Source organism: Cebus imitator, unplaced genomic scaffold (genome assembly GCF_001604975.1).
Source record: "Cebus imitator isolate Cc_AM_T3 unplaced genomic scaffold, Cebus_imitator-1.0 Scaffold525, whole genome shotgun sequence".
NCBI lineage: Eukaryota > Metazoa > Chordata > Mammalia > Primates > Cebidae > Cebus > Cebus imitator.
In genome coordinates this window covers 324,492-347,420 of record NW_016107840.1, presented here as the reverse complement: position 1 = coordinate 347,420, position 22,929 = coordinate 324,492, and the positions used below count along the sequence as shown (strand labels likewise).

The following is a 22,929-nucleotide window of genomic DNA, read 5'->3' as shown; positions in this document are numbered from 1 at the left end:
CTCTGCCTCCGTGCTGGCGATTCTTCGTGCAAGAGGCGGTGACTGGGAAAGACTAACTTCTTATTTACCGGATCGGATTTCTTAAACGAAAAGGAGTTCTAAGGCCATGCCAAGCAAACAGCCAGACTGTACAAAGGTGCCCCTTAAGCAATAAATAACAAAAGCTCCGGGTTTACCGATAAGCCTCCCCAGACTCCACGCCCCACCAGGCATGCATGCAAGCGACTGCAGTGAATGCAGCGCCTGCGCAGCGGCCTTTGTTGGCAGTCCAGGAGTCCGCGTTACCCCCAAAGTCCCTGGCCGCCATCCGCATTCCGAACCCCTCGGGGCTGAGTCGGGCTGCTTTCTACAAGCGTCCCGGGGCTCCCTCGAGAACTTAGGAGACGCGCGGCGCCCTGAGCAGTGGCCTGGGAACACCTGACACACCGCTCACCCCAAACCTTCCCCGCCGCCCCTAGGGCACCGCCCGGCTCCCCGACCATACCCGTGTTCCCGGGGCGGGGCGGGGCGGGGCGGACGGGGCGGTGCCATTGGCCAGTGCGGAGTGAGGGGCGTGGCTGGGGCAGGACGGAGAGGCCGGGGCGGCGCCATTGGCCTTGCGGGGAGAGAGGCGGGGGCGAGAGGCGAGGCGAGGGGCGGGGCGAGAGTGGGCCTGGCCCCCCAGTCACTGAAACTCGGGGGCAGCAGGCGCTGCGGGCGCAGCTCTGGAGCAAGCGAGGGCACGACACATGCAGTGGCTTCTGGACTGCGCGATGACTGGACGGTGAGTGATGCACGAGCAGGAGAGTGCGTGGGCGTCCATGGAGCACCCGCTCCGACCCGGGACTGCCACCAGGCAGGGACGCTAGAGCCTGGGCACTTGTACCCTTCGGCCGCAGCGCGTAGGGTCCCTCCCCCTGCCAGCCTGGCGCATTGCGGGCCTCTGGCCCATTGCTGAGAGTGGGCACTGCGCCTAGCACCTCTGCTAAGCACTTTAAGGGCTACACCTGAGCACGGCAGGCGAGCACGGCCACTGGCTACACCTTTTTTGTTCACCTTGCCCTTAGCCAGTTTCCTAGAAGCACTGATCCTAGAGTTGAGGAGAGAGCCTAGAGGCCTCTGGCACAACTCTGATTTCACTGATGGAAATCCAAGACTAAGATAACAGCAGCAGGGGTCTGTCTCACAATCTCTGTCTGCAGAGGGCTTGCCTTGCGCTGGGCTGAGTGCTTTATTTATGCCTCACAGCAAGTGAGATTCCTAGTTTCATTATCCCGTTTTCAGATGAGAAAATTGAAGCTTAAAGAGTTATAAAATTGACCACCTTTACTGAATGAGTTGGTAGTGGTGCTAGGATTTGAAACCAGGGCTTGGTATGCCTCTGCGTCTCTTGCTGTTCACCTCCAGTCTCTGGAGCTAAGCCTGCCTGCTGCTCAGCTCTTCTGGGCTCCTGACTCTGGTCCCGTCCTACACTTCCCACTTCCAAAAGATTCCTCCGTGTTTTCATTAACCTAGCATGGCCGAGGGAGGGAGGTCTCCTCTCACACCATGATCAGTGCCCAGGCCGGGGCCAGCACTTTCTTAAAACACGGTAAGAAGAGCTTCAGGAGCCCCATTTCACAAGGAATTAAATAAGGTCGCACAGCAAATAAGGGCTGGGATACTGGAATTTGAACCCAAGCAGGTTAGACTCCAAAGTCATGCTGTGCACTCACAGAGGAGACTCTCACTGGCTTTGCTGTAGTTTAACTGCCCACAGTACTAAGGTGTCAATCAGGATTTGTTGCCAGAAATCATTTAAAAAAAAAAAAAAAGCTAGAAGTGAATTGGTGAAGTAACAGATAAATGTAGACCCTCCTGCCTTCTGTTCTGTGGCGTTCCTTAGCTACTGCTGCCAGGACAGGAGCTTAGAGGAGAAGACGGAGGGAGAGAGTCAGGGGAGAAAGAGGAAGGGAGAGAAGAGGAGAGATGAAACTCATTAAGCTTCGGTTAAAAAAATGCTGACTGGAAATTGTCATGGGCTGTTTCAGCACTTTGTCAGTGTATGTGAAGGCTGTTGTCATTAGTTCTAGCCATAATTCTCTCTGTGTGTAGTGCTGGTGATTTGACGATAAAAAGGTTGATGCCACAGATTAAAGTGTTCACCTGAAACTCAGGAGATGGAGCTGTATTTCCACCATGAACACTCCAGTGAGTGGCCTGGAGGTCGAGAACAGAATCAAGGTCCAGGGTCCCCCTGGATCAGGACCAAGTGGACCATGACAGATAATAAAGAACATGAATGAAACTTGGGTGTGTGTCAGAGTTCAGATTCTAAAAGTGCAAAGCCTCAAAGGAGAGACCCTAACTAGGGGGTCTGCCAGAAAGCCCTCTGCCCTGGGTCCCTGGGGCCTGGGGCCTGGTTTCAGGGGTCAACTCAGACTCTCTCCTCACTCATGGCCAGTCCTGCTGGGAGGCCTCACATTCCCATCTCTGGGAACCTGTCTCTCCAGATCCCCCGACTCCCAGTGTCAATAAGAATAGTAATGGGAGCTTCCTTTCATTCGGGTGAGGCTCACATAAGGCCCATCTTACAGGTCTCCTTGTTCGTCTTCACAAAAGTCATTGAGGATGATAGTTATTTAATTGATGAGGAGCCCAGGGTTCAGAAAGGGAACATTACTTGCTTAAGGTCACACAGCCAGAGAATCACAGAGCAGGGCTTTGAACCCAGAGGCTTGCAAACTCTAGATGGTTATTCTTTCATGGAGTACATTTGGAGAAACTGTTTAGAAGTAAATAAAAATCAAATAGGAAGTGGCTGTACTTCCTGAAGCTTCTGCAGTTTTCTTTTTATTAAAAAGAAACTTGTAATTCCTGGGATCCCCTTTTCTGGCTGTCTGACCCTCTTCCCTAGGATGTACTGCTGAGGAAGAAACCTGGTACCCCCTCCCTTTGCCCTGCCTGGCCTTGGGAAACAGGGGTGGGATGTCATTCAGCCCCACAGCTGAAGACCCCAGCCCTTTAGTGCTGGGAAGATCCCTGAAGACACTCTATACCAGCTGCCACAACAGCTCTGGCTAAACTGAGGCCTGAGAGAGGTCACAGACCAAATCGATGCCACAGCAAAACTCGCATGCAAGCCTCTATGACGCTCCTCTTTCTTGCTGCGACGTTTCCACAGAGATTCTAAACCTGGGATCTGGGGATCTGGGAGACGTGGACAAGAGTTGTCTCACCCCCTGCAGTGGTATGCAAAGTGTGTGTGTGTGTGTGCATATGTGTATGCACATGCATGCGGACTGCAACAACATGCACACACATGCATTTTCTGGGGTGAGTGCACTAAGCTTTCAAGAGACTCCAAAGGACTCTATGACCCAAAAGATTCTGAGACCCTTGTGTCTCACAGGACCCTTGTGCCCCCAGCCGCGACATGTGGCACACAGGCCGGGGGCAGTGGATAGCACGGGTGGGGGCAGCCGTCAGAGCGTCCAGAGCAGCCCTGCAGCAGCTGGCACCCAGAGGGGTCTGTGCCTCTGCACTGCACTCCCAGCCCCAGGCAATCGGGATGTTGGCCAGTGCCCACTGTGAGCACCTGTCGGCCTGAAAACCATAGCTGAGATCTTTGTTTCTGTGGATCCCCTTTTCCATAGATGGGAGGTGAGCCTGGTTGGTGGGGAAGTTGGAGTGGTTCAGAGGGTTCCGGGGCCAGGGAATGTATATTTAAGGTGTAGGAGGGAGCAGGAGGACTGGAAATGGTTTTCTCGTCCCAAATTGCTTTGCCTTGAAACAAGGGCAAAAGTCAGAAGTCTTGCCCACTGGGAAGGCTGTTCTGCAATCTACATGGGTGCTCAGAGCCAGGCTCTTAGAGAAAGGGGAGCTGTGTCAGGGAGGCCTGGATGCTGGACTGGACTCAGGGACCTGTCAGTGAGAGCCCAGGACTGCAGCGAGGAGTAAAGTTGAGCCGGGCCTGTGTGGTCAGCCCAGGGCAAGGCAGGAGTGGAGGTGGAGGGGAGATCTGTGCCCGCCTCTTCTAGACTTCCCTAGCCTCCATCACCTCCACCTGCACAGTGCAGAGTCTTCGGGGCAGGCAGGAGTGAGTCGAGCCAGAGGGGTGATGATGGGAGTGGAGAGGGGAGGTCTGGTGATTGGAACTGGCCAGCAGGCGGGGACAGCAGTGTGGGAGGAGGTGGGAGTGGCAGCTGCTGAGTCGTTGCCTTCCATCTACAACGGGACAGCCGGTTCTCACCACAAAAATGCTTGGCTGAGGATACCCCCTCAGAGGCACCCGGTGCTGCAGACACTGCAGCTTCTTCCCCGGCCAGGCACCTGCCATTTGCTGGCTAACATGTGCTAAGAGGGCCCTTTTAAAGGTTCATTGTCCTCGGCACCCTGCTGCCACTGTGGCATTCAAATGTGGTAGCCATGGACTGCAGCGGGAACTGAGTCCCCCCAGGAATACCGGCAGCGTGGCCTGCACCTGCCCCGTGGCCTGCGCCTGCCCCGTGGCCTGCGCCTGCCCTGTGGCCTGCACCTGCCGTCGTCCTCCAGTGGGAGCAGCTCAGGTCCCCAGCTGTGCCCCACACCCTGTCCTCCTTTCTTTTGCTTCTCAGGTCACTGTCTTTATGAGCTATTTGATTTAATCATGTTGAAATAAGAAAATAAAAATCACAATTTCAGGAAATGTTAAAACAGAGGTAACCAAGCTCTCAGACATCACAGACATGCTTAGAACATTTTAATTTGGATGCCCTTACATTTTCCCTTTTGCCTAGTGAGTACAACACCATCTATGTGGGCCATGTTTTTTGTAAGAAGGGACATTGTCAGATGGAAAAGTAGGCAACACATAGTCTTAAAATAAAAGGCTTTCAAGTGGACTCAATTTCATGTCATGAAAGCCTTACTTCATTCGCCATCCCCTGCTCCTTTTGCCACTGGCTTGTAGGAATTGGGCCCCGGGGGTGACTGGAAGAATCAGTCGCCTTCTTCTGTAATGCCTGGCCCCACAAACCCATAAAAGGAAAGACAGCCCATGCCTAGCAGCTCTAAAGCCCTCAGAGGCCTTTGTCCCTCAGTAGCGACAGCAGGCGGTGGTGCTGGCTGTAAGCTCTCTCTGCACGGTGGCAGAGCAGCTGCTGAAGTGGAAAGGGAGAACAACTCGCTGCTTGTTCACTGGGACAGGTAGCCGTGGCTGGCAAGCTGCCCAGGGCCCTCCTCTGGGGCACAGAGAGCCCTGGCTACAGCCGAGCACTCCAGTGGGGACACAGTGTCCTCCAGCCTGGGAAATAGGCGTGGAGGCCTGACTGTGTCCTGGGGCCTGGGGGAGTGGGGAAGGCCAGGACAAAGAAGGCTGGACTTTCCCAGCAGAATGGCAGGGCTGGGGGGAAGGGAGGGCCCGCTGGCTGACTTGGCCTGTCCAACTGCATCTGTCACTCTGTGGTTTTGAGCCTGAGCCTGGGTGGCAGGCCAGCCCCAGCCCATCCTCTCCCGGCTCCTGCTGCCACCCATGCAGCCTCACTTTAATCCATTTGTGTAGTGGGCTTCTGCCTAGTATCTAGTTTCAAGATAAGGTTGTGCTGTTTATAAAAGGTTGAAAAATACTCCAGTAGAGATTCTCAAAGGCCCTGCCTCGTGCACTTGGAGAGTCAACGCAAAAGACTTCCAGGAAAATGCTCCAAATGGAGAGATGGCTCCCTTTCCTCTCCTGTTGAGTGTGCATGTTCCCCCTTGCAGCTTGCTCCTGCTACAGCTGTCTTTCAGACACCCCTGAGATACTCATGCAGCTCACTGTGGAACTCTCCCTGTGACATCAAAATGAATGAAATTCATCAAAATGAAAGTCTGGTAAAGGGGATGGGTCGCAAGCACAATGCTGAGATCTGCAGTGAAATTCTGAGTGATCCCAGAGCTCAGGGAGACCAGGCATTCTCTTCTTGCAGTGGAGGGGTGGGAGAGCCAGAGAGAACAAGTAACTTTTGTAGGCTCTTGGCCCCTTAGAGGTTCACTAAAAATCGCAGACATGAGGCTGATTGATGAATGGGAGAAAAGGCATACACATTTACTTAAGGTGCATGCATAGGAGCCTGGAGAATGATGCCCCAGCTTCCTAGTGAGTTACAGAGACTTATATACCATTTTGAGGTTACAGAAAGAATGGGGGCTTAGAGTCTGGTGAAACAGGCTAGGGAGGAAGAGAGGCTTGGCTAGTGGAAGTGATCTTGTTATGTAGATGAAGCCTCCATCAGAGAGACTTTTGAAGGTGTGGACTCAATCTCTCCTGGATGTGGGGAAAGGCCTGGAAAAGGGAAGGGGCCTGGTTGCGTTAATGGAGATTCTCTACAGATGCAAAGTTTCCCACTGGAGACACTCTGCCAGCCACGTCTTTCGGGATGGGCCAGTGGCAGCCATTTCAAAATATGTCAAAGAGGTCTATGTTGGGGATAAAATATTCTCATCTCCTTCCCTTGCTTATGGCCATGAAGCTATTGAGTGCCTCTCTCAAAGGAAAGACTGTCTGTGCGGAGCCCAGGTACCCACCCTGTAAGGCTCAGGACCCAGCCCAGCAAGCTGGAAGAGCCTCCCTTTGCTGCAGTGGGCCCTGCACCACCTCCCTCAGCCTTGCTCCCTGACTCCCCTGCCCTCCCCCGGGATGCTGTGCCCCATTCTCTGCCCCTGCTGTTTACCCTACAAGCCCACCTCCCCTTTATCCCTTCACTTTGCCATCTGCAGTCTAGGACTCTCCTTTACTTTCCTCCTGGTTTCTCTCCTCTGAGCAGCCGCCCCCAGCTGATGCCATCCAGTCGTGGCTGGAGACACCCAGCATGTTGGCTGCATCCTGTAAATAAGCAAGTGTGTGGGGAAAAGCACTCCTGAAGGCCAGCAAGGGAGGACCCTGCCTTTCAAGTAGTATTACCCAGAGCCCTTGCCACCACCTCACTGTCAACCATGGCAACCCCCTTTAATCTGTTTTGCATACATTTTCCACAGTTAAGAAAATTTCAAACCCACTGAAGGTCAATATTCTTGTTGTACAGCTGGGAAAATGAAGGCCCAGAGAAGAGAAGGCATGCAACTAAGCACCCCAGAGCTCTTCAGGAAGCATCTTCTATGAATAAGTAACCACTGCCTGACTTATGGGAAATTCCACTTCTAGGTGTTCCTACTACATACGGCAAAATCAACTTCTTCCCTACATGCTGTGGGAGACCAGAAGTAAATGTAAATCATGCCGTGTTGTGAATCAGAAGTCATAAACCGGAGCCCTACAGATACCAGTGGGCTCGGGGGGCCCCAAACACTGGTGGGACTTCGACCCCAGCTAGGGACCAGACTCTTGACTCCTTGAATACCTTCTCATGTGAGTTAGAAAACAGTGAAAGTACACACTCAAGAAGTGGGAGTGTGCAAGGGAGTTGGGACCTGCTGCCTTGACGGGTTTCTTTAACCAAGGGGTGGCATATCCAAGAAGATTCCTGGAAAAAGGTGGAACTTTCTTGAAACTGTGGTGCTACCCATTTTTACACAAAATATGGGTGTTCCAGAACTGTCATGGCGCCCGTGGGTGTGTGATTTAGCGTCCCAGAGAGTTGCCCCGTTAACGGGCATCTAGTGAGGTCCTGGAGAAACCTAGGTCAAATCCAGTGCCATGTCGGGTTCAGTCTGTGTAGCCAGCTTGGCCCACACTCTGACTTTTTTAGGGTCCTATGACCCCTAGCTTCTTATGACCCCAATTTTAAGTTTCCTTTTGCTGGTCGTGTGAAATGGCTGCCTAGAATTTTCTATTCTCCTGTGACCACCTGTGTTATTCTTGTCTCACTACTAAGTGTATCTGTCTTGCAAAGGTGTTTGGTTTATTTATAAATATAGTTAAATATAAAATATTACAGTAAATATATGGGGGTTGTTTTTGTTTTGTTTTTGTTTTTGAGATGTAGTCTTGCTCTGTTGCCCAGCCTGCAGTGCGGTGGTGTGACCTCTGCCTCCCGGGTTCAAGAATAGCTGGGATTACAGGTGCCCACCACCACACCTGGCTAATTTTTGTGTTTTTAGTAGAAATGGGGTTTCATCGCATTAGCCAGTCTAGTCTCGAACTCCTGATCTCAGGTGATCCACCCACCTCGGCCTCCCAAAGTGCTGGGATTACAGGTGTGAGCCGCAGCGCCCGGCCCCTATATGTTGTTTTAATGGATTATGTATTCCATGAGTCAGGCTGGTCTGGGTTATGCTGCGGTAACAAATCCCTGATACATCAGTGGCTTATCCTGGCAGAGGCTTCTTTCTCTTTCTCAGTCCATATCCAGTGTGGGTTGGCAGACAGTTCGGGTCCACAGTCACTCAGGAACCCACGCTGACCATCAAGTAGCTGCACAGTTGAAACACGTGGCTTTCTGAGCCACCACAGCAGAGACAGGAGAACTGGAGGGCTGTGTGCTGGCCCTTAAAGGTGCTGGCCTGGAAGGCACCCACAGCACTTCTGTTCACAGCTCAGTGGTCAGAATGAGGCCCACGGCCCCGGCTGTCTGCAAAGGGCATTCTAGGGACAGTACATACCTCTCTGCCAGCCACCCACCTTTCAGTAGTGAAGCATAGCCCTGAAAAAATCAGATTTCTGGCCTCTTCTGAAATGCCAGAAGAGTTGCCCCATCAGAGAAGGAATGTGCCCACTATTCCTTATGGACCCCATGACGAGTGTCCCTCAGTGGAGTCACCTCTGTGGCCCTTGGAGACTTTTACATTATTTATTCCTGCTGTATGTGCACAGCTCTGGAAGAGTAGACTTGGGGGAGTCTAGAAGCTTCTTGTATTTATTCAGCAATTTAACAACCATGTGTGGATTTCCTGCTCTGTGCCAGGCTTATGCTTGGTGCTGGAAACTAGTGGTAAAGTACCCTCTCCCCGTGTTCCTGTTCTTTTGGGAGGGAAGTCTGAACAAGAGGTGAGTTCTGCAGGGCCCAGTGGGGAAATGGGAGGAGGTGATGGGGCAGAGAGGAGCTGCCCTGACATGGAGTGGGGCTTCTCTGGCAAGGGTTTCCAGCAGAAGCTAACATCAGAGGACAGGAGTAGCTGGAAGCTGGGTTCTGAACAGAGAACAGCACTATAAAAGCCCTACGGGAAGAAAGAACGGAGGGCCCCTTGGGGGGGCGTGAACTGCTCAGTGGGTTCGGGGCTTAAAGCAGGAAGTTGGGGTGGAAGCTGGATACAGAGGAAGGCAAGAGAAAAAAACAACGCCTGTTATTTCGGGGTAAATGCAGCCCTTCCCGTAATGAGCTTGCTGAAAGCAAGACTTGGTTGTGCTGAAGACCCACAGAAGCAGTGTGGGCTGAGAAACTGTAGCCTCTGGCTCGCAAGCATATGAGGAACTACCCAGAGAGGGGACAGATCACTTTTTCCATGGGCAATCGGAGGTGCCTAGGAACTGAAACTTTATTTTGAAATCCTTGTTGCCTGGCCAAGAAAAATGCAAGAAGCCCACGACTCCAGGCCTTGCTGCTGGGGGCCTGACCTCTCTCCAGGCACAGAGGTGCCTCACTATGGCGCAAGGCGGAGGGGAGATATGAATAGGCTGATCCTGAGGTCGTCAGGACACCGGCTCCCTCTAATCCTTCTCTTCTTCAGGCCAACTGTATTTCCCTGCCTCTGGCATCACAGGTTCACGCAGGGCTGATGCCAGCACAGGGGGCAGGCTCGTCACATTTGCGGGTGTCAAGCAAGGAGGGAAAGAGCGAACTGGACCAGTCTGAGTGAGTGCCCGAGGAGACAGGCATTCTTCAGGGACAGGCTCTAAGGACATTAATGAATACAACAGCAGGTGGAGCTGAGCTTGAGTCCCAGGTAGCATTTGCACCTGGGGCCGGGAAGACGTGATGGGTTTGTGTGAACAGATGTTGGGAGATTGTGAATGAGTGGAGCTCTATCAGGGGTAGAACGTAGTGTGGCCCCAGGCTGTGCCCCCTCCCAATGTGTCCTAACACCCCCAGCCCTGAACTTCAACTTGGATGATGGAAGATAGAGGAAAGGTCAGCACTGGAGTGAGTGCGTAAGAGTGTGTGTGCATGAGTGTGTGTGTGTGTGTGCATGTGATTGTGTTTGCATGTGTGTGTTGTTTGCATGTGTGCATGTGAACGTGTTTGTATGTGTTGAGTGTGAGTATATGTAGGTTTGTGTGTGCATGTCAGAGACTGTGTGTGTGCATGTGATTGTGTACATGCAAGTGTGTTTGTGAATATGTGTGTATGTCTGGGTGTATGTGTGAGTGTGCAAGTGTGTGCGTGTGTGTGCGTGTGTATGAGTGCATGTGAGAGAGAGTGTGTGTGTGTGTGTGTGTGTGTGTGTGAAGCTTTACCTTCCTGCCCAGCATTCAGAGGACTTAGCCTTGATAAGAGTCCTTGGCCACATTAACATGGGGAGAGAGAGGACGAGGAAGCTGTGCAGATGCCAACAGGATGGAGAAAGCTCTGGTGGATTTACCTTCCGTGAAAGAAACCTGGGGAGAGCAGGAGCGGCTCCTCAAGGAGCACAGTCAAGGCTGTGCATGGAAAGAGGAAACTGTGTGTGTGGAACAATGTGTGTGAACAGCTTGTGTGGATCCACTAGTGACCCTGTGGGCTAGAGATTACCCTGCTGCACAGATGAGGAAAAGAAAGCTTGGGAGTTTAAGTCACTGCCCGAGATCGGTATAGAGAAGGAGCTAAGAGACCAAATGCTTGTGCTGGGACAGCGGCTTTGCTGCTTACTTCCTGGTAATCTTGGGCAAAGTGCTTCAGCTCTTGTCCCTGTCTTCTCATCTGTAAAATGGGAAAAGGGTGAAACTGACCTCACAATATTGTTGTAGGAACTGGATGAGATAACTCAGAGAAGATGCCAACCGTCTACAGCACGTAGGGAACACAGTGCCGACTGACCCACTGCCAGGAGAGCCCGGCTCAGTGGGAAGGGAGGAGACAGGCCCAAGGTAGCTCCGGAGGATTCCAGGAGCAACCGAGGCAGAAGCCATCTGTCAGGGTGTCCCAGCCAAGGGAAGGGAGCACGTGTTCTAAATGCTTAGGAGACAGATCTGGATTCCTGGGGAATATGGAGAGTCTTCTGGGGTGGGCAGTTGAAAGGACCAGTGTCACTGGCTCACCATGACCTTGACCAAGCAAGGGCAGCTTGGCTGACGTGTAATCATGTGGATCTGGGCCAGACCCTTTCAGCCGCAGTCACCTTGCGCCCGGGCGGTGTGATGCCAAGGCCGACGGTGTCTGTGCCAGGGCTGCAGGTGCTGGGCACTGGGTGCTGCACTGGCCGGCGCTCCTCTGGTTCACCTATGTGAACATATGTCTATGTATTCTTCCTTGTCTTCCCAGCAAGTAAATTCTAGGTCTGCAGACAAGAGGAAGAGAAGATGAAGGAAGACTGTCTGCCAAGTTCTCACGTGCCTATCAGCGACAGCAAGTCTATTCAGAAGTAAGCCTTGGTGCGCAGGTGGGGTGGAGGGTCTTCACATTTGCCATTTCCCTTGTCCTGGGCAGCCTTTAGGTAGAGGGGTTCTGAGCACTTGTTCAGAGATCTGATGAGGTGCACTGGGGGGCAGCAATGGGGTGCTTCTTTTTGAGCCTGTCCAATAGGGGATCCCCAACCACACGTGACCATGGCTGGAAGGCATGGGCCATAGAACAGAGGCTCCAGATGCAGGCACTTTATATGAAATAAGTGTGTACAAGGCCTTATTATAACCTTACATTGATTGCATGTTGACAAATAGTAATTTAGATATATTGAGTTCAATAAAATGTGTTATTAATGCTAATTTCACGTATTTCATTTTCCCTTCTGTATCAATAGGCCATTCTTGTGTTGCTATAAATAGCTGAAGCTGGGTAATTTATAAAGAAAAGAGATTTAGTTGGCTTCTGGTTCTGGAGGCTGTACAGGAAGTGTGGTGCTGGCATCTGCTCAGCTTCTGGGGAGCCTCAGGGAGCCTCCAGTCATGGTGGAAGACAAAGGGGCAGCAGGCACTTCACACAAGCGAAAGCAGGAGCAAGAGAGAGGGAGTGGAGGGCAGTGCCACACACTTTTCAATGACCAGACCTCATGTGAACTCAGAGCAAGAGCTCACTCATCACCACTGGGATGGCCCCAGCCACTCAGGAGGGATCTGCTCCCATGATCCAAACACCTTCACCTGGCCCCACCTCCAACAATTCCACATGAGATCTGGGCAGGGACACACATCCAAACCGTATCACCTCCTAACATGTAAAAGATTGAAATTACCAGTGTGGCTCACATCCCACATCTGTTGGCCCCGCTGCCCCACAGAACCCAGCTTGGGTTCAGGCAGCTGTCTGGCCTCCCCTCCCCCCAACATCAGCCAGGCTGTGGCTTTCCCTTCTGGAAGGGAGACAGCATTCAGGCAGAGTGGCTTACTGCAGATTTCAGGGCCTTACTCACAGGACTTTCACCTTCGTCCCTCTGCTGCACCTCCGGAAAGTCAGGGTGGGGAAGAGGCAGGCACCCCTCAGGGTGGCCCATAGCAGCCACAGCAGGCCTTGTAGGACATGACATGGGGAAAAGCAAGAGGCTATACAATGCCACAAGCAAGCCCAGGGCATTTACTGTGAGGAAGCAACGCATGTGGAGGGCAGGGAGGCTGCCAGGGCTTTACCTGTGACAGTGAAAATGTCGGCACCCTGGACATCCTGGACCAGACATGGGCCTGTCCCGAGAGTCTCACCTCCTCCTCAGCCCCACCCCTACACCTCCCACCAGGGCCACGTGCAAAACCATCTGGGAGACCACAGGGTGCATCGCGATGACAGTCTAGTCTCCGCTGGTCATGCCTGGCCAGCGAGACGGGTGCTATCACACTCCTGTTACAAATGAGGCAACAGAGGACAGGGAAGCCAGAAGCTAACCACACCACACCCAAGGTGTACATGTGTGTCTTTCCTTTTCTCTAGGTCGGAGCTCTTAGGCCTGCTGAAAACCTACAACTGCTACCACGAGGGCAAGAGCTTCCAGCTGAGACACCGCGAGGTGAGCCTGTCGCTCTTGTTCATGGGATCACCATGTATCCTGCGAGGCCCTGCCTGACACCTACTGTTTCAGGGTAGTGATGAAGACCATCCCCTTCACTCTCACCAGTGGCCCAGTTTGGACAATTAATTATATGGTCACTCTCCTCACTTACCTCTGACCCTGAGTCAGGAACCAGATTACCAGCAGGCAGGTCATCTCCCTTGCAGAGGGTCAGCACATCCCTTCCAGAGTTCCCAGGAGCAGAAATCACCTTGGGGGCCTTCCCCCTTCCCCTGAGACCTTTGACCAGGTGAATGGCTGCTGAGAGCAGTCCTTCCTCTGCCCAGCACACCACTCAGCAGATGGAGGAATCAGTCCCTCTCTGTTCCCTGCTGGACCCGCCACATATCTGCAGGGTCTCACTTGGTCTACAGAGCCTCATGGGAACCCCAGGTCCCCAGTGCTCTCATTTGTAAAGTGGGGTGTGGGGCTACACGGGGGCTTACAGGCTCAGATACTCACAGCAGGCAGCACAGGTGTGGGAAGTGGGTCCCCACCAAAGGAGCCGGCCACCTATCAGATCAAACGCATCCCTGCTGTGCGGGACCATGGGCCTGGTGTAGCTAGACCCTTTCTGATTTTTCAAAAGAGGATAGATATCTTGAATTTCATGAGGACTTTCCCAAATCTTGAAACATCATGTAGGCTAAATACACGTCTGATGCCAAACACAGCCCTTGGGCACCGGCTGGACTCCGCAGGGCCTAGGCTTGGAGGTCCACGCACTGGGCAGGGCAAGGGGAGCCCTCGTCTTGTCATTCACATCCTCTGGTGGTTCACACGGGAAACTTGGTGGGGCTTTGTGCCCCTATCTTGGTCTAGCTCAACATATTTTTACCACCTAATGGCAAGTCTTATCATGGTAAGGCCATTTTGGGGGTTTTCTGCAGTTGAGATGGGGTTGGCTCCTGGACTTTCTCCCATCCATCAGCGTCTGACCAGGACTGATGGATTCTAAGTGCCCCTTTGTTGTTGAACAGAGGAATGGGCAGGGAGCCCCAGGAAACCCAAGACCTCCTCACTAGTCCTAGTCCTCCCTCTTCCGTAACTCAGACCCCCTTCTACAGCTCCCAGGGCAAACTAACCCCACCATCCAGGCAGCTCTGGGCAGCCGGGAGTTGCCAGTTAGTGGCAGGTCAGAGGGCAGGCTGGAACCTGCTGCCGGACAGCCTTAGCTAGCCCCTGAGGTGCCCCCTGCTCCAGGCCAGATGTCATACCCTTCGGGAGCTTCTGGCTCCTGGTCCAGGCTGTGCTGGGCTGCCTGTGACCACCAGTCATGGCACAAACCTCACGCTCCACCTCCTTGACCTGCCCAGGCCACGGGGCCAACAGCTTGCTCCGCTCCCTCTCCACCCGCCTCACCTCTTCACACTTGCTTCTGTAACACCTGTCTCACCCTGCCTGCCCTCGTCCTGCACTCCCCAGGCCCTGCACCCTGGGGGTCCCTGTGCAGAGTTGGCGGATGACTTAACCAGCAGGTACAGGCCTAGAGAGAGTTGGGGTGAGTCCTGATTCCTGAGCTCCTGTGCTGGGCGGCAGGAGGCAGTAGGTAATGGGGCGGCAGGGATTTCCATCTGTGCTGCTAACACATACCACTTCAGATCTCCCGGTGGAGGCCTGGCGTGTGGTCGTGGCTGTTCTTCAGCTCTGGCTGTTCAGGGATTGATCTAAACCCCAGGTGGCTCTCCACAGGTGATCCAAGCACCAGCTGCCCTGGTAACATGTTAGATATGCAAGTTTCTACCACTCCCCTTCCCTCCGCTCCCCCGCTCCCCCCCGGCCTGCTGAACAGAAAACTCTTGGTCTTCCAGGGCATTCTGGTGGAAGGTCAAGTTTGAAAAGCACTAGTCAGAGCTTAGTCTTGGCACTTGAGATTCACCAAGATAATCCCCTCTGTAGGAACAGCTGTGGGGGGTGGGAAACCCCAAGAGCCTCTGCTGTGCGTTTGTGGTTTGTGTGTTTGCGTGTGGGGGACAGCCGCATAGAGAAGTAGGGACTCCAAGGCCGGGAAGAGGTGTTCTGGACAGCCCCTGATGATAGAAAGTAAATCCACCGGGGGAATTTTCCTGTCCCTAACTCTGAAGAAAGTGTGAGGGTTTGACCTGATCTCCATGGAGCCAGAAAGTACCTTTCAGGAAACTTCTGCAGCCTTAGCAGCCCAGGGGGTACCAGCCTGAAGAAGTGTGTGTTTTTGCTGGGTCACAATCACCACATAAGACAAGGCTGCAGGCTGTGACACTGATAGGCACAACAGTCAGCCCCTCCAGGTCTCACTGGGGCCCTAGGATGCACCCGCGACGACCTCATGGGCCTCTGGCCACTTGCTGTAGGGGCAGAGCCATCTCAGGCCAGTCTCTCCTCACCACAGGCCCCAAGGGCTGGGCAGGCAAGAGGAACGGACACTTCCCCAGGGAACCTCCAACGCACCAGGCACTTTGCCTCTCCTTTAATACAAGGTAATATAAGAATGACCATTTTCCAGGGAAATAAATTGAAGCTCCCAGAGTCCAAGGTCACATTGCAGTAAGTGAAAGGTGCTGGCCATGGCCCCAAGATCACAGCCACTTACAAATCAGCAATACCATTTCCAGCATTAAGCTTTAGAGATCTCCACCCAGTGTCAGTGAACAGGTCCCAGGGATACAGGGAGCTGTTTATTGCCTTAAGCCCCAAGCTAAGGGTCTCTCAGGCTGGCGAGGGACTTACCACCCAGCGTGCCCTCCCAGAGCCGCCTGGAAGATTCCGCGCCCCCCCCCCCGTGTTGTCACGCCCCCCACCCTCCCCTCAGCACCTGCAGCCTGAGCAGTAGGGTTTGGGGCACCTTTTCCTCCACTGTCATCCCAAGTCTCAGAAGGTGGGCAGGGCCACGCCTTGGGGCCAGCATCTCTCTGTGTGCTTTCTCCCCGCTTCCGAGGGGCTAGAGGAGAGACGCCCTCTCTGGAGGCTGAGGCGCCGACTTCCTTTATTGCGAACTTTGCCTTTGGGATAATTTTGCTTGTATTACAACAAAAGGCCTGAGCAATAGGGGGCAGTCTGTGCCTTTTAAAGATGGCAAAGGGCTTTTACCAGGCTGGCAGGTATCTCAAAAGAAAAACGGACCGCCGGGAAATGTCCTTACATTGTGTAAACCCACGTCTCTCCACTAGCAAGGGTGCCCCTGGAAGCCCTGCCCTCCTCGGGGACTGCTTGCCGGCCCCGCCCGCCTGGGCGGTGCTGAGGCTTGGGGACGCCCCCTGCTGACCGCGGGCGCGCACCACAGCCAGCCCCGCCCCACACCCAGCCCCGCTCCTCTGCCCCGGGACCCCTCAGCAATGCGGGAAACGAAAAGGGCTTCCTCTGGTCCGGGAGCTCTGTCTCTCGCAGGGGTGCGGAAAACCAGCAGCCCACTTTGGGAGAGTTGCCCTGTCCCCTCTCCGAAGACCCGGCAGACCACTGGCCCCCGGAGTGACTGGCCAGCACCAAGAAAAAGTTTTCTGGGAGTCGCAAAGCGCTTCCCAGCCTGCCGGCTCTGGGCAGGGCCTTGTGTCCCACTCACTCCCTTCTCCACCTCCCACCCTCACCCACCCCTTCTCCACCTCCCACCCTCACCCACCCCCTCTCCACCTCCCACCCTCACCCACCCCCTCTCCACCTCCCACCCCCATCCCATCCCCCATCACACCCCACCCCACTCCATCCCATCCTACTCCCCTCTCCACCGCCCATCCTCACTCCCTTCTCCATGCCCCTCTCCACCCTCCTCCTCTCCACCTCCTACCTCCACCCCTACTCCCCTCTTCACTCCCTTCTCCACTTCCCACCCCCAACTTCCTTCTCTACTCCCCTTCCACCCCCACCCCCTCTTCACCCCCACTCTCCTCTTTACCTTCCATCCCCACTCCCCTCTCCACCCCCCCTCCACCTCCCACCTCCACCCCCACTCCCCTCTCCACCCCCACCCCCACTTCCACTCTCCTCTTCACTCCCCTGTCTACACCCCCTCTCCAGTGGCTAGTAGGAGAATAAGACTGCTCTACAAGGGCCCCACCAGGAGGCTTAGCATGAAGGGAAGGGAAAGGAAAGGAATTTCCCTGGGCCTCTCCGCAGGAGCTTCGGACACTGTCAGAAGCCCCCACCCCAGGGAGCGCCTTCCTGGGTCTCCTCACACTGCCAGACCTCTCCAGATGCAGTGGGGTGGCTTCTGAGCATGGGGGAGTCTGCTGACGTCATCCTCATTGCTGGACTCTCCCTCTCACCCAGTTTGATGACACTTGGCAGAAGGGGCTGTAGTGAGGCTGGGCCCAGCAAGCCTGGACACCCCCCCCCAACCCCCACCCCACCTTGGTGGGTGATCTCTCCTGAGGGTGATGGTTGGCTGAAGGCTGCCCTACACATTTGCCCAAGGTCAGGGACCTGCCGGTTGGAGACCATCACAGATACACAGTGGGCTGTGGCAGATACAAACATTTGTCTATGGTGCTCATAGCGGCAGCTCCAGGTTCATATGCTCAGGTTCCCAGCCCTGGCAGGGTGTGAAAGACACTTGTTGATGTCCCCATTTTATAGATAAGGATACTGGGTAATTAATTGCTTGTCTGAAACTTTTTCCTTTTAATATGGTTAACATTCTGTCTCCCCAGAAAACACACATAACAGGAGACAGATAAACATTTAACAAGTCCAAAGCAATTAAAAATAGCCACAAAAAAGAGAAAGACATAGACTGACAGCTCACAAAGCAAGGTGGCAGAGACACGCCCGGGTGAGCTGAGCTTGGCTGTGGCCCCCAATTCAACCTTTCTCCTCTCCTTTCTCTGTCCCTTCACTTCTGACCACAGCCAGCCTGATTCCTGTTCCCTGACGCTTCACCTGCCTCAATAAGGAAGGAAATTTCCCTCCTCCCATCCCCTGCCTTCACCTGCTTGCTGCCAGATGCCTCCAAGAACTGGGGTCCTCCAGACTCCAGATGCCTCGGCCTGGGCCTTAGGACATCAGCACTTATCCGGTGGAGGGCAGCTGGAAGGTGCCCTGATTCCCACCCACAGTTGGGATCCTGACCAAGCTATGAGGCTCCTGAGTGGAGGTGGTGTGAGGTGGGGATGGTGGGATCAGTGGTACAGATTCTGTCTCGGCCATCATCATGGGGAACTCTCCCAGTGCCACCATAGGATGTAGGAGTTGTAGCCAGCAGTGTCCCAGTGATGCCAGGTGACAGTCCCCCAAAACACAGCGGTGCATTTGCTAAGACTCCATGTGTTCTCTTGGGCCTCACGGAACATGGACTTTGAGTGGGGGCCAAAAGGTGGACTTGGGAGTGCCCAAGGCCCTGCTCTGAAACACCTAGGGGGCTGGCACCCACTACCCTTACACCCCTACCACCAGTTTCCCCACTAGCTACTCGGCGAATGGGCTCCTGTCATGTGTTCACTCATCAGAATGGCCTGGGAGGCAGGTGCCAGTAATTATCTGCGTATTACCCATGAGAAACTGAGGAACACAGATGTTAAGTCATTTGCTCAAGGTGGTCAGCCAGCAAGGATCAGAGCAAATGGGATTGATAATATCTCCTCGCGTGAGACAGGCAGTTAACATTTTCAGAGGGGGTCGGTCTCAATGTGAACTGCCCACGCAGGGCCTCCTGCAGAAAAGCATTTCCCTTCCAGACACCTCCCAGGGACAGTGACCACCATGGAGGAGACGCAGACCCGGTGGCGTGCTCTTTACAGAAGTCTTTATTGGGGAGGGGTCAGAGTTCATGGATAACCGGGAGGTGCAGGTAGAGAGTTCTGAGGACACTGCCCGGGCGGGGGCTGCGGGGGGAGGCTGTGGCCTGGCCAGGCTGCCCAGAAGTCCGGCTTCTCAGGTCAGAGCTGTGCTGCCCATCCTGTGGTGGTCTTGCCAGGGAGTGCCCAGGCATCCTGGCTTCACAGAGCCTCCCTCTGGGGGCCCCTTTGGCCTTGCCACTGTCCATATGTCTGTGCGGACCGCAGAGGCCAGCAGAGGGGCCAGTCCGTGGCAGGTCCCTCCGGCTTGGCTGCTTTTCCTGGAACTCCCCAAAAAGCCAGTCCAGGGGGTCCACAGCATCGGCCGTGGGCAGTGTGGGCTGCTGGCCACTGAAACGTGCAGTGATGTCCCGCAGGGACACCGCAGGGTGGCCCTTCCGGCAGGCCTGGACTGGCCTGTGAGGTGGCCTGGGGTGGCCTTGGGCTGTGGCCTTGTCCAGCACAGAAGTGGGCTGTGCCAGTCGAGATATGGACCTCACGTAGTCATCCAGGCTAGGGGAGGTTGGAGGCTCCTGCCCAGGCCCCCCAAGCAGCATCTCCTCTGTGGTCTCCTGAATTGTGGGCAGATGGGCCACGGAGAGCAGCAGCCGGGACCTCATCACTCTAGTGAGAGGAGGCAGCACCTGTCGGGAAACAGAGGCCAGGTTGCGAGGGCCTGCCATGCATCCCACGGCCCCTCAGGGTCCCCACGCTCGTCTGGGACTGCCTGGAGGAATCCTGTGCGCTGAGAGCAGTTCTAAGTCCACAGAGCCCAGACCAGAGTGCAGACTCCTGGGCTTTTTCTTCCTGTTTAGGTTAAAAGCCCACAGGCTTAAGATTTTATCATGAGGGTTTCACAATGTGCCCTGATAAGACAACCCAACTTAACATTAACACTGGTCAGAGAAAACCTGGGTTTAAACCCAGGATCGGCCAACGCACTGACCTTTGGCAAGGCCACCTCTCCAGGCCTCCACTTACCCATCCATAAAACAGGGTTGTAAATACCCCTGGCAGGGATGTTGTGGGAAACGCATGAAGAAATAGCATCTGAATCCCTTTAAATGTAAAGCCCTCTACAGGCAGCCCTGGTCTCTAGGCCATAGGGAGGTTGTGCAAGTTCAGGCTGGGAAGTGCCCTCAGAAATAAACAAAGCCCTTGTGTGTTGTCTCGAACCCAAGGGCAGCTGCTTCCTCTTACCTGGAGCAGAGGAGGTTTGAGGGTGGCAGGAGAAAGGATGAGCAGGGACAGTGCAGTCTACAGGAAGCCCCTGGGAAGCTTGGGGGACCGAAGGGTGGAGGGTCCGGCAGGGGGTCCAGCGTGGGGTGGCCGGGAGGAGGACGATGCACTGAGTCCTTCTGAGTCCCACAGCTCACCGTGGCAGGCTCTTCCCTGAGCTCTCTGAGGAACCTCAGCAGGCAGCTGCTTTTATACCTTCCCACCAGCTATCAATCACTGTCACGAGGGCCAAAAATAGCCTGCTCAGGGAGGCTCTCTTAGGAAAACAGCTCGGTGGGCGGGGCTTGGCCCAGCTGCCAGCCTGGAGGTGTCTTTCTGCCTTTGGGAGGCTGGGGAATGTTTACGCTGCGAGGCAGGAAAGGGGTGGGCCCACTGCTGGTCACCTCGGGGCACTGGGAGAGGGAGGGGTCCCTTCTGCCCCGAAGCTTATTCCCCACTCTATGACACCAGCCCGTGCTGACCCCACACCTTTTGCTGGTCCTTGCAGAGCCCTAGGCCTGCACCTGTGAGGCTGGGCCAGGTCCTTGGCAACTTTGATAAAAAACCAGCAGTACAGGGCCACATCCTGGAGGCAGCTGACGCGAGGTCCCTAGGCCTGCTCCCAGGAGAGAAACACCCCCCACCCATGGGACCAAGGGCGGTCTTCGGGGTTTGACCCTGGTCTTGCTGCACCCCAGATGGGGTGCTTCTGAGGACTGGTTACTTGTTCACCAGATGTGCAGTGCTGCTGTGTGCACTGACTGCTCTAAGCACGGCAAACGTGGCAGCAGACCAAGGCGTGGCCTCCTGGAGCTCATATTCTAGTAAGAGGGCAGATCAAGCCAGAGATGAATGGGTGCTGCGATTCAGGCACCAAGAGCTGCCTGAAGGAAAAGTAGAGTATCACGGTGGGGCGCACTGGTGGGCTGCCACCGCAGGTATGGTGGTCAGGGGTGTCTCCCCTAAGAGCAGATATGGTGTGGAGACCTGAAAAAAATGGGAAAATGCACATTCTGGGTGGCGAGGCAGCACGTGCAAAGCCCCTGTGGTGAGAGTACGCCGGATGGATGTGTTCAGAGCACAGCAAGGGGCCCACAGACTGGCGCATGTAGGAGGGGTCAGTGGGCCTTGGCGTGGATGCTGAGTTTCCCTCCAAGAGGGAGGGAAAGACACTGCAGGGTTTGAACAAGGGCAGGGCAGTCTGGCTTCTGCTTCAAAAGATCGCTTCAGCTGCTGGGCCTGGGCTGGGGCAGGTTGGGGGGCGGAAGCTGCCAAGGAGCACCTGGACAGCTTAGAAAGCCACTGCCTCTGTCCAGGAGTGACTATGCCAGGAAAGGAGGCTGCCAAGGACGAGGGAGGCAGCTGCTAGGAAGATGCCGCACTCCCCAGACAGGCCATAGATCTTCTGCCCCAGTCCCAGCCACAGCCCCACCTGGAACACGCCTGCCTTGTGCTGCAGGTAGGGGAGTCACCGAGAGGTAGCCCAAGCCTGAGCTCTGAGTACTGGGCAGATCCCAGACTCCCCAGGCAAGCAAGAGGAACCAGAAGTCCCAAGTCCCTGGATTCTAGGTGGAACCCCACGTGAGGAAAGGCATGGAGGCAGAGTGCCTGAGACAGTGACCAGGATTTCAGTTGCACATGCGCTTCTCACCTTGCCCAAGCTCTTACCACTTTAGTAGACCCTTTGTCTGTTTCTCTGGCTCTTTGAATTTGTTAGCAATGAGCAGATTAGTCAAGAGACTGAAAGGAGGAGGGAGATGGAAGAATTCGCTGCTGGCGGACAGGGCTGTCCCTCCATTCAGATTCAGCCAAGCTGGGGGAGGGTAAACAGTGGTGAGCAGGTACGCTGAGAGCACACATGCCACCTGTGCAGGGATATCTGGCCTGAGTCATGGCAAGCCAGCCTGTCCCCAGTACAGCCAAGCCCCTGACTTTGTCCAGGCAGGTCCCCAAGTCAGTGCCACCTGCTCAGCTTTCCTCTGTGTCCGCCTTCACCTGTCTTCCAGGGTTCAGTGAACAAGCACCTCCTCCAGGAATCTCCCTTGCATCCCCTTCTGCATCCAAGCCTGAGCACCTCATGGCCAGGGCTGTGTCTGCTCCATCTCCCTCTGCCTGGGGTCCAGGGTGGGGCTGGAGGGCAGTGGGTCTCCATGAGTGAGCCATCATCCCCACAGGCTCTCTCCACTGAGAGGCACCTGAGGCCAAGAGGCAAGAACAGAACCCCCATGAACCTTTGAACTCCATGCTGGCCTCACCTTCATAGTGAGCTCAGTGACACGTCGTGCTTGTAGAGCGCTAGTGAGTATCAAAAACAACTCTGGTTTCTGCTTGTTTGTTTTCCTTTTTAGCAGATAGTGCAAGGTCATATCTGGAAGCCGTGTGTATTTTTGATAACCTTCAAGTTCATTGTTTTCTCTTTGGATGGCAGGATGTTTGAACCCAGAAACCCCATTGCTAATTTGCCATGAAATTCACACTGAGCAGGGTCTTCCTGAGTGCTGCCAGGGATATGAAGAAATTTCCTTGGTGTCCCTGTTCTCACAGGGCTTTTGGTGCCAACGAGGAGAGCGAAATGGGATTTGTGAATCTAAAATATGGGTCAGAAATACTGGATGATTCCACTTATATAAGGAATCTAAAATAGGCTTTTTGAGGCAGAGAATGAAAATGATGATTGCAGGGACTGGGGGAGGGGAGGAGGAAATGGCAGTTGCTATGCGGCTGATATAATGTTTCGGTTATGCAAGATAGATAAGTCCTGGATATGGGCTGGACAGCATAGCGCCTGCAGTGAACAATACAGTATTGTGTACTTCACAACTTGTTTAGAGGGTAGTTCTTATGTTAAATGTCCTTACCACAATGTAACACAAATAAATAATAAAATTAAATGTTGGTTGAAATGGAAATGGGAGAATGACATTCAAAGTTAATTGTGGAAAGACTA

The 22,929-nt window shown here is 54.3% G+C and overlaps 2 protein-coding genes across 3 annotated transcripts in view; one reads left to right on the top strand and one right to left on the bottom strand.

Moving 5' to 3' along the window:
* Window positions 1-634: 634 nt before the first annotated feature.
* The window catches only part of RASSF4 (Ras association domain family member 4), a 34,930-nt gene continuing 12,635 nt past the window's right edge, over window positions 635-22,929 (top strand). For both annotated transcript variants that reach the window (XM_037733454.1, XM_017514522.2), the window contains exons 1-3: window positions 635-763; window positions 11,310-11,409; window positions 12,906-12,981. In XM_037733454.1, coding sequence (XP_037589382.1) covers window positions 11,348-11,409; window positions 12,906-12,981 — 138 coding nt within the window. In that variant the 5' untranslated portion in view covers window positions 635-763; window positions 11,310-11,347. The remainder of the gene's footprint in view (window positions 764-11,309; window positions 11,410-12,905; window positions 12,982-22,929) is intronic.
* DEPP1 (DEPP1 autophagy regulator) lies at window positions 17,594-20,199 on the bottom strand. Its single transcript, XM_017514524.2, has 2 exons — window positions 19,963-20,199; window positions 17,594-19,407 (listed from the first exon to the last, which is right to left on the bottom strand). Exon 2 carries the CDS (start codon window positions 19,382-19,384, stop codon window positions 18,749-18,751), a length of 636 nt encoding a protein of 211 aa, XP_017370013.1. The 5' UTR covers window positions 19,385-19,407; window positions 19,963-20,199; the 3' UTR covers window positions 17,594-18,748.